Source organism: Grus americana, chromosome Z, assembly GCF_028858705.1.
Source record: "Grus americana isolate bGruAme1 chromosome Z, bGruAme1.mat, whole genome shotgun sequence".
In the NCBI taxonomy this organism is placed as follows: Eukaryota; Metazoa; Chordata; class Aves; order Gruiformes; family Gruidae; genus Grus; species Grus americana.
In genome coordinates, this window is record NC_072891.1 from 43,298,215 (window position 1) to 43,316,797 (window position 18,583).

General features: G+C 43.7%; 1 protein-coding gene across 2 annotated transcripts in view; it reads left to right on the top strand.

The window, feature by feature from the left end:
• Positions 1-18,583, top strand: part of LOC129199585 (transducin-like enhancer protein 4) — a 100,938-nt gene that overhangs the window by 57,935 nt on the left and 24,420 nt on the right. For both annotated transcript variants that reach the window (XM_054810290.1, XM_054810291.1), the window contains exon 8: positions 12-28. In XM_054810290.1, the coding sequence (XP_054666265.1) occupies positions 12-28 (17 nt within the window). The remainder of the gene's footprint in view (positions 1-11; positions 29-18,583) is intronic.

Sequence of the window (18,583 nt, forward strand, 5' to 3'; positions counted from 1 at the left end):
TCTGCATGCAGACAGAGACTCCATCAAGGTAGGACTCCATTTCATAGGTGTAAGGCGTGGCTCGAAAGAGCTGCGCGCTGTGTTTTTCTGAAGTATGGCCCAGAGCGGTGGAAAAAGTCACAAAGTGAAACCGGGTTGTGACGCTGATGTTGCTCAGCAGAGGCCTGCACAGACTGTGTTTTGCACGTGGAAAGCGGCTGGTAGCGGGGCAGCCAGGATTGCAGGCGACGTGCTGCCCAGTGGGTTTGGTGGAACAGCACTGAGGCTGTTCCTGGGTACAAAGAAAGGGCTGCCCAGGGTCTCTGCCCAAGCTTATGAGACAGAAAGAATTAGCCAGTAGTTTTAAGTCATTTGGAGGTTGTAAACTGTAATTCTGATATATCCTAATAATGCAGTTATGGAAGGAGAGCTCTGTTGCTCTCACGGGGAGAGGTGGGGTGCTGCCTGCTGTCATTGCCGAAGCAGTTGGAGAGGACCAAGCTGCTGTTCCCTACTCCAACGAAAGGTGGTACTTGCACTGAAGATCCTGCCTTCCTTTTCCAAAATTAATTTTCAGGCTGTGAATGACTGCAGTGGACGTCTGTGCACCATCCTGTGCATGATAGTGTTTACAAGTAGACATAATACACATCTTGCGGCTCGTGTACTTTTGAGCATTCAGTGATGAATACGCCTGCAATTCAGCATATGTGCCTGGATGCTTGTCCATACTGGATAGCCACCGGAGTCTCTCAGAGGCTCCTGGAGTTTCAGTGCTGCAAGTTAGCCCTTGCCCTCTCCTGGATCAGTCTCTCCTCGCTGCTGCTGGTGGTTTACCAACTCGCAGCAGTCCCAGTTGTTACCAGCTACTCAGTTACCTGCCCAGCTCCGGGTAGCTGGATGTAGTTACAGAGCAGAGCCTGAGTGGCTTGCACAATTTTCAGGAACATAAGATTAAGCCTTTTTAGGTGATGGTGAGTGTGAAATTAAAGATATGCTTCTCTTACAAAGGGCAAAACCTATGCTCACCTTATTAAGCACTTAAAACCAATTTGTCAAGGTTTTAGTGGTGCTTTTTTCAGGAAGACGTAATTTATTTGTGGGGTTGGCCAAATGGCAGAAGAGGTGTTCACAGCACGAGTCTTGGGTGCTTTAGACAAGATTACCAGGAGCTTGCCAGGGAGGTGTTACTGGTGTGCCCTAGACGGTGTCGGCAGGAGCACAGTGCCAGGCACAGGCTTTGCCCCCACCAGAGACCTTTCTGGCTGGGGCTGCTGTGCGAGGAGCTATGCCTTTGCTTCTCCGGCAGCTCCAGGTGGGGATGTGTCCTGCAGCCTTCCCCAGCGTGCCCATTCTGCCACTGGCAACTCTGCCACGTCCCAGCCGAGTGCAGCTGAGCCGATGGTTGTCAGTTTTGCTGTTACCCACATGGCTCTGCATAACAACCGGGAGCTGACAGGAACTGTCAGTTTTCACTGTGAGCAGCAAAGGCACCGAAGCTGTCTACCTGCCGACGTAGGACAGCAGCGCATCGGATTTCACTTCAGCTTCCTTGTCATGAGGGCTAGAAATTGGGATTATTGTTTTATGTGGCGACGTGGGCACAGATTACTGATAACTTCCCTAAAACGCCCCCTGTTCACTGTGAACAGGTAGTTTTAGTCCATTTTCTTTTTCCCTGCACCCAAAGTACGAGTAGGGAAGATACCTAAATGTTGGAATACAAACCCACCTGGTTTCTTTAGCAAGTCTACATACCTGTACAGTTGGAACCATAAATGTTTCACTCAAGAAAGTAAATGAGGAGAACTGCTACTAAATGCCAATCACTGTTTTTAAACAAAATACGCAAGTCATGTTTCTGTAATATCTGTGGGATGTTGGGGTGTTTATGCCTGCATGGGTGTTACAGGGAGTGTTTATACCAAAAAGGCTGATTTTGTCTGGGAGTGATTCAAAGTCACTGTTATTCATACAGCTTCGAGAGGCAGAGGAGGGCGTCACTACTTTGTGCCAATTTACTTTGAAATGATAAGTAGATGTTTGTCTTGCACGGTGTTCAGGTTGTGAGTTGGCTTGTGTCAGCATTATGGGGCCTGCTGCCAGCTTTGCAAGGTGAAACAGTTTGCTAATTTCCTTAAATGTTTTCAGTGATGCCCAGAGTAGCAGTTAGTTGCTTGTTCGATCGATCTGTCCTCCCTTAAGTGGCTCCTGGTTAAGAGAGGCATTTTATGATTGTCTGCTGTGTGACTTGAGATGATTTTTGTCAGCCAGAACGTGCCAGTTGCCAGCAGCTGCAGTCTGTGTGCTTGTATGAAATAATTTATTCATGCAGGATAATGCTCCTTAACATTTAACAGGTAATGAACGTGACATAAATTTCCTTCTTGCTTTTAATTTTTCCCTTTCCTCTTCTAATGTGCAAACAGGCAGCTCTGGTACTCTAAATAGTAAGTAATTTTTGGCCATCTGTCAAAAGGAAATTTCAATACAAATTTAAATTAATGGTGCCTGAAATTTTTTATAGCTCCTCTAAAAGCCTCTAATGTGCAGAAAATTCTGAATCTGCTGGTAGTAATTAGTGTAGCATGTAATGAGGATATGGGCAATGTTATACAGCCCCAGTGTAACGTTTTGATATGGTAGCAAAATTTTGATTTATACAAGGTTGTGCCTGAGTTTAATTGTGAGAGACACTTTAAAGTGTTTTCTTGCTGATACAGATTATTAAGCAGGGCAGATTTTAGAATAGCTCATAAAGTCTAAATTTACGTTTTAGTGTACGATTCAGATAATGAAGGTACCTTACCCATTTCCACAAAGAAAGGAGTTTGGCTGTAGTGTCCCGTTTCTTGCCACCACTTCCAGCGCTTTGGATTTAGTGGGCAGCTGTCCTGGTGAAACTCACTGTCTCTAGGTGTGCTGGTCGCAACCTTCCTCCTGGTTTAGGCCAGGGAAGAGGCAGTTTGCATCACTTTTGTAAACGTGAGGTTTTCTGCCTGGCAGGCCAGACCAGACTCACATCCTTCCCAGCACCTCCCCAGAGTGAGCAGTTCACTGCCGAAACCAAGCAGTCACCTTCCAGATAACACGAGGTTGTCCAGGAGCTGTTCCTAAATAGTAGATCAGCATTGGCATAGTGAGTGCCGTGGAGAAGGGTGGCTTTGGGAGCTCTTTGATTTTATGCTGGATTCAGTCCTCCAAATCCTTTGCAAAGTTCGAAGTGTGGGAAGACTCTAGATGCAGTAAACTGGGTCACGGGAGCGCTCTTTGTGCAGCGGCAAGGCTGCGGAGCAGACAAAGGGAAGGGAAGGGTGGCAAGCGCCAGGGCTGTGCTCAAAGTGCAGCCCTGGCTTAAGGGCTCTGAGGGAATATAATGTGTTTAGACAGAAAGACAAACAGCTCTGCAGTTAGCCGAGCAGCTTTTCACAGAGGACTTGGTATGTCCCCTTTTCAAAGCAGTAAAACTTATTTAAAAAAAAAAAAATTATTCTGCAGTGGATTCTTGCTTGCTAGTTGCACCCCACAAGAATTTTTGCACCTCCTGCAATAACTGCTGATGCAGGAGGCATGTCATTTTTCCCAGCACTGGTACCCTCTCTGGGACAAATGTGGCCAAAGTTTCTCTGGTACCTAACAAAGCCCCTTCTGTAAAACACACCTTGTGAAGAAGCTAGGGAAGCATTTTGTGTGCGAAGCACCACCTGGCAGAAAGTAGTCTAGCGCTAGCAGTCTCTTCCTGTGGCTCTCGCTGCAGCAGCTGGAGCGAAGGAGCCCCCAGATGCTGGCTGGGTTTCGGGACTGCCAGAGGTAGCCAGCGTGTCCCCAAGCAGGTTCTTCAGGAGTCTTGGTCTTCTGACTCACTGCCTCGTGCACAGGATTCACCTCATGTTAACTTTTTACTGCATCTTTTGCTAATCCAGGTATGTTGTTCTTTATACCCAGGTGGTGTGTTGCCTTTCTTTTCTTTTTTTCACCTGAATTGTAAATTATAGAGACCATGCCCATAGTAAGACTTGCCTATGCAGTGGAGACTGTTCGTTCTGATGCTGGGAGTTGCTGTTTCAGGAGCAACAAGTGCCAGTAATTAAAAGCTGCAGTTTTGTGGCAGGAATAAAATAACTTGTTTGAGATTCCTCTGGGAAAAAAAAAAGGTTTTAAATGAAAAGATATGCAATAATGCATCAAATGCAGGTTAGGGGTGAATTTCTGTCCAACATGCTAGTGAACTAGGAGAAGTCTGGGCAATTTCAAGTGGGTTTAGCAATAAGATTACTTTTGCCTTAATCTGTGTGAAGACTAATAATTACACATATGGCAGATACAGGGAAAGCGGACGGGTGCGATTCCCACGTTCCATTTACATTTGTGGTGGCAGGTGCTCCAGTGCTTCTCAATTTTGCTTCTCGAGCTGTTAGCCACTATTAAGTGTTTAGACCTCTGTTCATTTAGTACGTAAGTAAGCGTAAGCTGCTTAGTCCTGCAGCTGTAATTTGATATTTAAAAAAAAAAAAAAAAAGTTGTGTGAGTGTAATGCTTCTGGAAAGAACAAGGTAGTTTAAAATCAAAATGCCCAACATATAATGCTTTTGGATATTATCAAATGAACTCACGATGCTCAGACTTTGTTCTTCGGCTGGTAGAGGAACACCCCATAAACTGCCATGATGTACTACTGTGGACTTTGTCTTAATTGTCAGGTTTCTTTTAACTGAGACTTCCTCCAGTGGCGTGAGTGTCCTGCCAAATGTCTTTGCATTCAGTATGTATTTAATGAGCCAAAGAAACATAGTTATCTGTTACACACCTAAAGAAATTTACAGAATTTATTTTCTGATCATTTTGTTATTTTGCCACTTTAATACCATTCAGCTGAAAAGCCTGTTAAAATCCAAACATTTCACACTCCTGTCATGGATTCTGCTCGTGCCTTTCTCCATTTGGAAACGAGGCATTGCGTGTATTTTGCTTTCTGTAATCATGAAGTGGTAGTTTTAAGCTGAGCATATTTGAACTAAACTTTGCTCCACGAGAGTTGTGGTTTTGATCTTTGTTGGTGGTTTGGGGGTAGCGTTATCAAAATATAATGAGTAACTTCTGTTGGCTTGTGATACAATAATTTTTTCAGTATTAATTGATATCTGCCTCTGGGCATGTAAGCTGTGCCGAATGTAACAGGTGCCCTAATTCCAGAAAATGTGTTGTAATTGTTTGTTTGTGGAACAGATGAATAAATATCTGTGGGGCATAGCTGGTCCTCAGGTGGTGAACGTGAATGGATTAATGATGTGATTGGGTGAGACATGCTTGTTTGTTGCAGTCTTGTCCAGTAACTGTCTGCTGAAGCAGAACAAATATTAATTAGCAGGGTCCTGTTTGTTGTCTCGGTCTGTCTTATGGAGCGGATTTTTTGGCACTGCTTTTTTTCTTAATAACCTTTTCATGGCTAGACGTGTAGCATGTCATTCAAGCCCTCTGTTTTTTAACAGATTTTTAGAACACGAAACTGAACCTCAGGTATATATATCTTCTTGGTGCATTTTTTCCTTTTCTTCCCTCTCCCCCTCCAAACGGAGTTTTACATTTCTTTCATTCAGTGTCACATCATTTGCCTTTTTAATGTGGTCATCTGGGAATTTGAATTCAGTGTATTCATATGAAAATAACAGCATATACTCTAGTATCAAAGAATTAGCTGCTTCTGCCATTTTTAATGGCTTCACCTCCTTTACCCAATAGCTTTTTCCACTTCTATATATTAACTGTACGCTAGCCTCCTACCTTGCACACTTTTGCCCGTTACCACAGGGTGACTCTTACATGGTGGTGTGACCACAGTTGGACAAACTCCTGCACTGCTTCTCACTATGAAACTTTGCCACTTGGTGATTTAGGGTATCTCAAATGTTCTCTCTCCAGATGCTCTCTTCACCCAGGAGGCAAACGCTTACATGGGCTGTAATTTCTAATCTGAGCAGTCATGACTAATTATTTCCAAGGCAACAAACTGCGATGTTGATAACACAGGATTATGACTTCACATTGTAGAGTAGGAAGAGGAAGTTTGCTGGGGTGAGGAGGTGGGTGGAAAGGTCTTCTCCAGCGCAAAGGCTTTGACAATGTAATAGCTGGGGTAAAAGAAGTAAAGGGAGGGAATTAATTTGTTTATTATCTCTTTTGAAGTTCTCTTCATTGTAAGTGTGCAATTAAAGTCATACTTCGGATACTGGCATTCATGTCTTACACCAGTTTACTCATGGTGAACATGTCTGGAATGGAGAACATGTTTGCGGGTTAGGTTAAATAGGTGTTAGTCAAAGTAACGGGAGAAAATAATACTTACCATTTTTTGTCAAAGTGGGACACAAACTACATGGCTGCCTTTTGTCTTACAGATTTCTCTTGGCGATGTGATACTTTTTTTTTGTCATATTCAGCACTTATCATTTTGATTTTGAGTTGTCTTTAAAACTCTTAGATCAAAAGTAACTTGAAACATCCCTTATTTTTATGCAAATCAATGGATTCCTTGGGCATGCTGATTATCTGCTGAAGGGAGGGAAGTAAGACAGATTACCTTCTGGTATCAGCGACATGGATGACGTGTTAGAAGTTTCTATCTTCTGGCTAAAGTCACCAAAGACTAGTAGTAGGTTAATATTTGTAGTAATATTTGCTCTTCCTGTCTCTTTCCTGGCACTGAGAAAGAAGCATATTTCTAGTCAAAGCGTCAAAGTGTTGTCAGTGTCTTAGGTTGATTTTTAGAAGTTGTTGAAGGAAATGAGTAGTCTGACTGATTCCCAAGTTATTATGCAAGATTGTCGAGTGCATCATGAATTACAAAGTTTTAGCTGTGCTTTGAGGGAAGAAGCAATTAGGCTGACCAGCAGGAATCGGCCATTGAGGGGAATTTGCGGGAAAGCTACACCGTGTCTCCTGCCTCTCTCTGGTACAGGTCTAATTGAGTCCAGTAATTAATTAAATATCTAAAGCTCGATTAGCCTATTCTGCATAGCAATTTGAAAAGTTCTGTGTTTTCTTGAGCGACATTTGGCCTTTCGAAGAACAAAAAATTGGAAATGCTAATTTTTTTCAGCCAACTAAGGGAAGAAAATAAAAATGTCTCCATAGCAACAAAGCTTCTTTCTAGATGGTTTCCTAAGATATGCCTGAACCAGAAGCAGATGTCTGATTTGAAAATCTCGCCTCCTTCAATGTAAACAAATAACTTCTAGGCAGGTGTTGGAAATAATATGGAAATCCTATTAAGGGGCCCTGGGTTCCTGTCACTCAGGAAGCCCCTGCCACAAAAGGGTTGGTTGTCTGAATAAAGGAGGCAGAGTAAATTCTCGTTAGGCTTTAGCTTTTCCCAGGAAATTATTGTCTCTGCGTGCTCTTTCTCCTGCGAGCCTGAATGCAAGCCGTTTCTTCTGTTGATCCCCTCTGCCACCCTTGCTTTCTCCCTCTCCTCCCCTGCTGGATTAGCGCTTGATGGTGGCGGCGGCTGCTGCTTGGGGCGTTGTGGCATTTGTGATTTTAACCCCCCGTCCCTCCATCCCCAGCCCTGCCACGGCCGGTGAGGGAGGCCAGCCGGAGGAGACGTCTGACACTGGCCTGGAGTGAGGAGAGGATGGAGGAGGCGGAGCAGCCAAGTCCTGGGCGGCTTATCGCTCCAGCTCGTTTGTGTGAATTTATAGATGATGATGTAGCCCTCTGCATGGGGAGACCCAGCATTGTCTGGACCCAGGATTTTCCTTTTCCACAGAGACCGCAGCTTTGGAGGGGCTGTGGTAAATATTTCAGGGTGGCCAGCTTCCTGGTGTCACATGTTGGGATTGAAAATGAGAGTGTGGTTTTTCTCATAACGTGCCTAGGAAGTTGGTGTGCCTTTTATTTTTTTTCCTTTTGAAGTTTCTGAGAAAATGTGTTGTGCCTGCCGTCAGCAGTCCATTAGTCTAATGTGACACTTGTGCTGCCTTTGCACTTGGCCGTGTCACTTTGGTCCCCAGACCCCGCTGTGCTTGAGCCCTGCACTACCACAGCCCAGGGACCAGCTTACCTGTGGCCTGTGGACGAAAACTTGAGCGCCGGGCAGGCGAGGACAGGTGCCGAGGACCCGATTTCCAGGGTTTCTAAGGCTGGGAGCAGAGACCGGGTGCGTGTCCCTCCCCTCCCTCCCATCTCCTCCCTTCACTGTCTCCGCTTTCCTCGCAGCGCCAGAAGTGCATAGTGATGCTCTTAATAACACTCAGAGGGTTAAATGTGGATAAACACAAAACAAGGCTTCTGAAAAGCCTGACGATTATCATGCAGCATTTCTCGGACTATAGCCCCCGAGACGCACTTCATAAAGCCAATAAAGCGCGCGCCGGTGGTCTCCCGTTGCCCTGGCAACGGACCACAGGGCACCCGGTGTGTGAAATGCATGAACATCTGCGAATTAATCTTTTTTGGTTGGTTCTTTCCTTGGCGGCAGCGGGGGCTGAGCTGGAGGGACTCCAGGGATGCCCCCAGCGCCTGGTAGAGGGGGTGAAGCCGGGTCCCTCCTGTCAGCGCTCTCGGGGATGCTCAGGGACTCGGCTTGACGGCGCTCTTGCTGGGATGCTGTTAGCTTGCTTTTGGCTGCACGGGGGAACGAATAAAAAAATTTTTCTCCTAATTTGAGGCGTTATTGGGCTTGTCGGTCTGCCGTGAAAAAAAAAAAATAATAACGTGAGGGAAAAATTGAAATAAGCGCTCGTCTCCGCACCACAGTTTACTGGACTTCACCACTCCGGTGCTTCGCTCTCACAGGACTGTAGCGGCAACACAAGTCGAGGGGTAGCTGCTGTCGCGCAAACCGCAAAATGGAGACGCATAACAAAAATCAGCGCTGTGACAGCCGGCCCGGCTGCGCTCGGGAGACGCAAAGCCTCGGGCACGGTAGTTTCCACTGCCTCCCGGAGCAAGGAGCCAGCGCGGGGGCCGTTAGCGTCCCGGCAGCGCCCCGGCCGCTGCGCGGGTTTTCTGCCCCCCTCGCCCGCCCCCCCCCCCCCCCGGGCGTTCCGAGGTGCGGATTCGTGTCCCGCCGCGGGCGCTGAGCCGGCCGCTGGCTGCCAGCGCCGCTCTGCACCGAGTCTCCGGGAGGACTGTAGGGGGAACACTGTGTATGCCGTATCATCAGCTAACGCTGGAGGCAATCAGTGTTTTAATGAGGTATTGGAAGTGAAATGCCGCTTTAATCTGCTAATTGCATTAAGAGGACGGCAGATTGCTCTGTATCACTCCTTTCTGAGCTGCAACTTTATCAAAGAGTACCGAGGTGCTTTTAAGTGAGGTATTGCAGCCAGTCGGATGCTACTTGTTTGCATACGAATATTAGCAGGCACAGCTGTACCTCTGGTTTTCTGCCTCTCGAGAGGTGGTGAATGCAGCTGTGGGAGTTTACTTAATGCGTACTTAGCGTAAGTGGGGTGAAGCGGGGCGGGGGGAAGAAGGGAAAAATTGTGACATGGTTTGTTCTTTTTTTTTGTTAGTAGGGTGAGTGGTCTATTGTAACTTCTCTGTTTAGTGAAGCTGGCATATTTCAAGCCACTGTATTTTTTGAAAGAGTAAATAGTAACACTGATTTCACTGGCGGTGTCCTGTTTTGTCAGACTGGTGTGTGCTGCAGAGGTGCGGTGCAGGTGAGTGGAAGAAGGGTCAGGAGACGTGTCTCCCAATTGCAGCTATCCCTAGAAGAAGGGCTGTCTGAAGGGTTGCGCGGTATGAGTTTGGCACAAACCACACACAGCACAAAACTTGGCAGCTACACCAGAGTATTTTGAAGTCCTTTGCTCATTTTATTTTAATAACAAAGTGACCACACTATATAGAAATAATTGCTTGTATTGTAGTTGAAAAGCCAATGCTGACCTAAATAACATGAAGCTTTGCCTTGTGATGTTACAACACTGGGCATTAGGAAATCATTGTATTTGACTTGCAGTAATTATAGCTGTGTGTTTATATTTCTTGACTCCCCCTCCTATGTTTGCTTAAACGATAGCTGTTGATGCTGTATTTCTGTCCCACCTCTCTATTTCTTTTAAAAATACCAAACTGCTATTCATTGTAGCCCTCGAGGAAATGAATGTTTTGCTTTTCCTCCCCTGCTTTGAGAAAAGCGTCTTGCAATGACCTGCAAATACTATTTTGTAATGAGCTTTGCTGTCCCGTACTGCAAAATATGAGAGGAATTCAATGTCTGAATAATTGTAAAATAATCCCTTTAAAATCAATTACAGTAAACCTTGTGGGATGAGAGAAACCCTTTTTCTGCCATTCCCTTGAAGTACGCTATCTTTCCCAGTGCCCTGTCAGGATGCATAATTGGCATTAGAGTAGCAAAGGCACCCTGCTTTCAGCATAAAGGCAGCCTGTCCGGGGTCAGTTTGGTGCCTTTATAAAAAGCACTGTATGCTCATCACCAAGGTAGCCTAAAAGCTTTATATAACACCACAGGTATTTGAAAGCAATTAAGTATTTAGCGTACCTTCTGTAAGACTTTTGCATGCTTCATGAAGGTTTTCTGGTAACTGTGTTGCTTTCAGCAATGGCAAAGGCTGGAGGTGCCACTTTTGGACCTTTCTTCCTGCTCCAGGGGATGAAGAAGAGGAGATTTTTTTGTGTGGTGTTGTCTTTTCCCTGTTCTTTTTAGAGTATCTAGTATCAAACTGTGCGGGTTTTTCCCACTTAATCTGTGCAAGTTGCAACCGTTTTGGTATCAAATCAAATGTTTTCTGTACTGTAGTACCTCTCTATTGTGCCTTTGGTCTCCATGGAACCCTAAAACATTTTGCAAATACTGCTAATGACTGTAACGGTCCTGCTAATACTGATAAACAAACTTAGCATGGCAAATAGCAATAAATAGATTTATCATAGTGAATTTAACTGAAGTTTCCCACCAAGTGGAGTAGGGCTGAAATGGGTACTAACAGCTGCATTGATCACAAAGTGATGGACCTGCTGCTGCTTAGTAGACAACTGTTTCATAATTGCTTTGGACAGAAAGAGGAAGAATACTTTATTTGATTGAAGAAGGCTCTTTATGTTGACAACACACGACTCCAGAGATTGCTGCAGTGAAATTACTGTAAAACGGCTTGTTTTACAAACAAAATGTGTTTCAGATTCTAAGTATAAAAACAAAAATATGTGCTTTAATTTGACATACAGACAGAATTTCTCTTAGTATTTTGCTAAGTCTTAAAACTGCCAGGGATTCTCTCTGGAATACTAGTTAGTCAGCATGCACAACTGCTACTGTAGATGTCAAAAATAAAATATTTATAAGTGTATTTGATACTGTGTTCTGGCTCAATATATGTATCCGTCCAACACTGCACCGTGATATATATGTAAACTGGTCTTGGGAAAAACATTTGTTCCTATCCAGGGTTGTTCTTGCCAATAGTGAGATTAAATCAAAACAAGCACCACTTGTGATCTAATTTGCCCGTTTTCTTAAAGTTTACTTAAAGTTTAAAAAAGAATATGTTAATGTAATGATATGGTTGTGACAAAAGCCAACAAAAACAGGGAAGCAGACATCTGGAGGTGGCTGTTTCCCACACTAAAGAGGCAATTGAAGTAAAAGATGTAATGCTTAGCACTTGGTTCTATGCTGTATGACTGGTTTGCGCAGCTCTTTGAAAGTGTAAACATGAACCCTGGTGAAACCTCTGGAGAAAAGCACCTGAGCATTCGCCTTGTGGCTGCAGAGAAAGAAACGTGAAGGCGGGTGATTAAGATCAGATCAAATGAGTACGGGGAGGGGGGGGGCGGGGGATGCGGAGGAAGAGAGAGATGTGGGAATAAATGCATGTTTCCTCTCTGCATCCACTTGACTAACTACTGTGCCTATTTTTATCCACATTTTGCATATTCTCAGGAGAGAACTCTTTTACCACTCGCAGGAGAAAAAAAAAAAAAAGGAAGAAAAATCGTAGGCAGCAGCCTTGATTATGCTGTATAAAGATCAGGCAGCTAGTAGACCGATACGTGCCTAGCGCTTGTATGTTAAAAGCTGTTTGCTCTCTATACAGTGACACCAGAAGCAAGGCGTAGGAAGGCGTTAATCCTCTGAGCGTTAACACTTTCCCAGATCATAGGTTACCATTGTCCTCTGATATGTCAGAATTTGCCTAATGTTTCCTTTTCTCCTGTCGGACATCTGGTGGTTCCTCGGAAATATTTGAAGAGCCATCGTTTAGTAGTTTACAGGAAAAGCCTTGAATAATTCACACAACAAATGATTAGGCAAGCACTTGTCTATCTAACTGAATTATTCTGCATGTTTGCTGAAGCAGTAGAGCAGGAGAACTGCATTTCCTTCTCCGGAGGGTTTACAGTGGTAGTATTGACCCACCTAGTTATTGGGTTTCAGCCTTTTGTTGACACTGTTGTAAATGAAAGCAGCCTGGACAGGCACTGAGCAGCTGGGCTGGATAATTGTGAAGGATTCATGCTTGTTGCTGTTACCCCCAGTGTTTGTAGTGAGTTGTTTGCTTTGACTTTTGTTGAACTGTTGACAAAAGCATTAGATACAAATGGGAACAAATAAAGTGGTGAGATGCCAGGAGGGCTTGGCAGTAATGGTGGTTTTCATTCCGACTTAAATGGGGAATGTCGACACTTCTCTGGATGGGAAATGGAAGGTGTGTTCAGCATTCTTGTGTTTCCCTCTCCCGTTTCCCTTCCTTTCCTTACTGCTAAATATGTTTTGGCGAACACAGGTGAATAAAAACAGAGTGGAGGCAATTTCACCATTGCCTTAACTCTTTGGCACCACATTCTTGTAGCTCTTTCTGGCTGTGGGATGTCTTGCTGGGCAAATCCAGTTCCTGGCATGAAAGGATTAAGTATAAAAAGGGAAGGGGAGAGAGAAAAAAAAAAAAAAAAAAAGAGAAGGAGGGGGAGGTAGAAGGGTTAGAGTTGAGAAAAGAGAGGATTAAATAGAACAGTATACACTAAGTAGTATAGCCAGCAAAATTGAAGTCATTTACTGGAACGCTTTTAATTTGGTTTAAACAAAATACTCTTTTGTATATTCAAATGGGGAGTAGCTCAGCTGTTGTGAAGCCAGAAAATTAATGGTATTTTTAGTGAAATAGCAAAAGCATGTCAACAACATAGCTGTGGATGATAATGTTGGCATTTTATTCATGAGGAATTATCAATGCAGGTTACTGGACAACATAGTGTGACTGGAATGATTGAGCACAGGGGGAAGCGGCTGTCCTTCTGTAAGATTATTTCATTTTGCATTTAGTCTTTCAGGATGAGAAGGAGGGAGAAATAAAACATTTAAAAATACGTGTCTAAGATGCCTGTCCTTGTGGTTTCTTGCTCCTGGAGACTAACCTTTTTACCTCTGTCTGACTCACGGTTTTGTCACTGCTGCTTTTTTGCCAGCTGTCCTTTCTTTTCTACTCTCTCTTGAGGGATGGCAGAGCATAGAGGCAGAAGAATAGAATTGCATCAGGGTATCTTTGCTGAAAAGGCAGCTTTGGCCCTGGAGGAGCTGCAAATTTGTTCTAGTCATTTCTGGCTCTTGAGTTTTGTGCCTGAACATTGTTTGCTTGGGACCCTTAATGCATTTAATGTGTTGTGAAATATGGTTACCTTGCCAGTCATGGAGGAAGTTAGTGTATGATCTGGAAGGTCTTACCAGTTGGCAGGAGAGATGCTTCATATTTGTTACTCTGGCTATAGTTTTCTTGTAGCAATCAACCTCAGAGTGTTGTGCTGGTCAACTGGAAAGTGGCAAATAGAGTTCACAGGGGTGAAGACACCACTGCAATGAAAGAAGACACGGTTTTGTATTGCTGTCTGAAGGCATACAAAGATACTCCTTGCCTCTGCTGTAGCCTGTGCATCTGGTGGTATCTGAGGTGCCCACAGGGTTTCGGAGCACCGAAGTTGTCATGTGCAGGTATTTTTTGTCTCCTGCCTGCATGCAGCTTCGAATCATCCTAAAACCAAATGCCATAGTAGCAAAGTAATCGTGGCGATTACGGACCCACTTTAAGCAATCATCTATGAGTGTTTTCTTTATTCCCCTTTGTTATGGTTGCCATATTGTTCCTAGTCTCTTCACAACAAGAAGAGAAGCACAAAAAGAGATAAGGATGAAATTGCCTTTTACTGCTGCCATTGCTAAGGTTTCTTGTAACATGCAGCATGTTTGTTGTGCCAAACCACAGCCCTGTGGACGTCAGCAAGAAGCGTTTTGCCCAGATGTTAAATACTGTGGGATAAGAGCCTGAATTTGTTATTAATCCCACAAATATTAAAAGAAAGTGAAGAAATATCAAGCTATTTCCAGCAAACATGTACTGGGAGTGGTGTTACTGTAAATATCAGCTTGTGCATGATGAATCCCCAGTTCTTTTTGTCTCCCTCTTTGGGGAATACCCTGAAGAATTCTACAGGGGGCTGAAGAAATTTTCATAGCAAATTTCAACCTCGAATGAAGGAAAAATGAGAAATCTCTGAAAAGTAGGGACTTAAAGCCCAACCAAAACAAATATATTCCATAATCATGTCTGCACAGCATTTGGGAAAACCAGTTTTGGATCATCTAAATTGTGTGAGAATTCAGAAAAAATAACTCGTGAATGTTCTGTGGCATTGCCTGGATGCTTTTTTAATCAAGCTTGGATAGTTTTCTGATTTCATGTGAAATGCACTTTCCCCTGTACTTGGTCACACAGAGTTAGCTCTTTAGGCTAATCTGCTTTGCTTGCAGACCTGTAAGAAGGCCCCAAGCTGTGTGTTACCAGAAGAAGGCACGAGTTTCAGGAAGCTAAAAGCTGGAAGTAGGAAAGTGCTTCTGGAAAGAATTTGCATTGGAGTAACAATAGTTTTAAATGATTACAGGAGCAAGAAGAAGACAGAGAAGTGGCATACTATGTAGGCTGAGATCGGATTGGACTTGCCAAATCACAAAGTGATTATGCATCACGGTGTAAGATATTTTTTTTTGCATAGTCTAGTGTGAGATAGTAAGAAAATGGAGTGCTAAACTGGCTAGGTAGGAATAAGAGTGGAGATGGGGAAGAGCATTCAATAATGTAGCATAGGAAACTGTAAAATAATAAGGCAGATGTAGAAGTATGACAGAGAGATGATGCCCTAAATCAGTGGTGCACAACCTTCAGCACAGAATGTCTTTACTGGCAACTTGCCATGAGCCAGTGGGCTGCACCTATTTTGCATATAATTTACATTGGATTTTAATCAGATAAGCACACACCCTGTTTGTTTTTCTTATTTATGGAGTGCTTTAAGTGCAAACACTGCATAGCACAAAGCAATAAAAGACTGTGTACTTGGTGGGTTATAGTAAAAGGACTGATGATGGGAAGAGCGGCTCTGCATTTTTGAAATCAGGGAGGTTTATCTGACATCTGGCTGTCTTTGAGAAGGCCTTATACATTTTGAAGGTTTGAGTTTATTAGGCAGCTGCAAGTTTGGCTTTGTTCACATTTCAAATACATAAGGTTAATTTGAGAAAAAATAATTTCAAAGGCAGGCTTGCAGATAGCACATTTCTTGGTTAATCCTGTTACCCATGGGTAATTTAAAAAACAACAACAACCACCACCACCACCAGCAGTATTTTATTCCTGATTTTTTGTTCAGAGTATAAACTTATTTACATCTCGGATGTAGTGGCTTTAAGTTCTTGTGAGTTTAGCTGATGACAGTTTTACATACAATGCAGAAGTGTTTCCTCTTTTACATTTTCTCTGTCTCTGTGATACAGATTTATGCAAACTAAGAACAAGCTAAAGTTATTATTTGTAGACGTATTAGTTTCTGGAGTTTAGTATAGGCAGGCACTCTGTTATAGTCCTTGGTTTGCTCTAGTAATCTAGTTGTGTTTTTGCTGATACAAGGAAGACTGATTTTTATTTTTCCCCTCCTCCCTTATATTTCCATTTCAATCTAGTGTATTTAGTGGATCCATCCCTCTGGTACTGGAGTACCTCCAAATCTTCAATACATTAATCCTCACAACAACCCTGCAAGGAAAAGAAACGCTCTCTAGGCTTCTGAAATTATCCCTATTTTATAGATAATGAACTGAGGCATGAAGAGGCTTAATTGACTTCACACAATCAGATAAAAGAGCAGACTACTGAACCTAGAGTTCCCAAATATAAACACAATTTTCCATCCTTCCCAGTTTTAGTTTTTTGCTCAGGCATCAGCCTTACCTTCAGTTCTTCCTTTAGAAACCTCTCAGTGGATTTGAGTCCCCTTCATGGCAAGCGCATGCACGCTTCTTTCTGGTAGCAGCTTGTGTGGGCTAGTTTGCCAGCTCAATCCTTTTGGGCTAATTCTGGTTTCAGTTGACGACCTAATCTCTGTATGTTTTTTCAGAAGAGAAGCTTTGGCTGAAATTTCATCCTTCTTGGGGGTTTGATAACATTACCCTTGTGTGTGGTGTAGATCTTTCAACACCGCATGGGGTTGTAGATGTAGCAGAATCGCTGGAAGCCCACTTGGCGCTGTTGGGAGGGTCACGGCAAGGGGAGCACGTGCGCAGTGTGCCCCCCGGGCTAACCAGCTGTCACATAGCATATATACAACCACACCGCAGAATCCCTGGGGCTAACCCTAATCCTAACCCGTCTTGGTAGCACACCACCCACCAGCAGCACGACTCCGACAGCCCAGCGCTGTGCCTGAGCTGTTCCCCATCGCGTTACCTCTGGCCCGGGGCCACGCTAGCAGGGCTCTGCCGCTTCCCATACGTGGAGCAAGGTTGTTCAGCCGTGGATCAGGATTGTCGGCACGGTGCTCCGCTTTCAGCCAGCAAGGTGTCTGGTGCGGGCTGCTGCGCGGCTGGAGGACTCTCCCAGGCTTCCTTCCATGCTGCTGCGGAGGGAGCAGCCCCAGAGGTGGATATGGGAATGTGATTTTTGTCAGCAGTGAAACTGCCCTGTGGGGAGAGCATGTAGGCAGGGAAGAAGGATTTCCATCTGCGGGCTGGAGCTCCTGATACAATTGTGCCTGCTGTGAAAGAGCTTGTTACGCTTTCTCACTGTAAGGGCTCCATCTGGTGCTCTAGGTGTCTTTAAATGGAAATTTACGTTTACTGTCAGAACTAAGATCTATGCACAATGGGCAGTCTGGTGGTCTTACCAGTCACATCAAATGCTGAAGGCCTATGCTTCACCTCCCACCCTGTAATATAAGGGGCAGGGAAGGAGAGTGAAATGGATGGGGATGGACCCCATCACAGTAGGAGGCAGTAATGAAGACGCACTTAAAAATTCAAGATTTTCTCTGTCTTGGGGCATAATTTAGCTCATTACTGAGAGCAAGCAAGGTGGTGTTGCTCAAGCAGCCCAGATGTTGGTTAGTAAATAGTGGTGTGACTTACAACTGAGCCCCTTAAATTATAACTAGAGACTTGCTGGCAGTGCTTTGTGTATTTGATCTAAGGTTCCCACTCACTCATCAGGACAAGAAGGCCCTACGTTGATGTCAGATTTTAAGGTGGTGTGTGCAGAGATCATCATAGTAGTCAAGCCTTGCAGTAGGAGACATGTTGCTAGCTGTTCTGACTTCTGCCTTGAAAAGCCATGGTTTTGACAGCTACTAAGGAGAAGAAATGCACTGACAAACTGCTGCAATCTGGGATTTAATAAGGCTTCCCTACTGAGAAACCCATTTTACAAGTTATCCCATGCATCCTTTCCAGCTCCTTTTTTGCCTTCTCACCGTCTAGCTGCTTCAGTCTCATCTGGATCGTTCTTTACAGCTAAAATAATTCACGACTGTGCATAAAATCAAGCTGCTTGGTTGAGTGTCCATTAAAATATGGTTGTTGGTTTTCAACGTACTCCAAAGCAAAAATGCTTGTCTTTGCTGTTGCAGAGTGAATGGTGGCTAGAGGAAATTTTCCATATTGAGGAATCTCGGGGAGGCTTTCCCTTAACTGTGTAACTCCTGGGTTTGTAGTGCTGCTTGGGCCTTTCATCACCACGCTCTTAATTGGTTCACAGGGAGATTATTTACTGTCAGCAAGAAAAGTACCTTGAACTTGTCATTTTAATAAACTTCTTACTTATCAGCTTCTCTAGAGGCATCCCAAATGGAAATAAACATCCTTCATTTTATTTTATAAAATAAATTTTAAAAATGGTTTCCTAGACAACCTTGATGAAATGTCAACATCTTCTCGGATCTAAACCCACACCATAGGTATTGTTATCTCTATCCCTGCTGTGTAATTTGTACACTGCAATAGTTTGTTTGGAAACATGCCTGTTATTCTTGAAAATGTACTTAATGCTAGATTAGAGAACATAAGACTTTTTTTTTTTCTTTTTTTTTCTTTTTTTTGTCTTCTGTTTCCACCAGCTCATTTCTAAACCATTTAAAATAAAGAGCTTGAGTGTGTATGGTATTTAAAAAACCTTTCACATGATGTTTTTAAAACAGATCAATTTCAGCATTAAAGGGTTAGGAATCCAGCCAAGGAAAATTCAACTCAGGATTGTATAGCTATAATGATAATGTATTATACCCGTCTTCCTTGAAAATGATTGTAACAGTAGAGTTG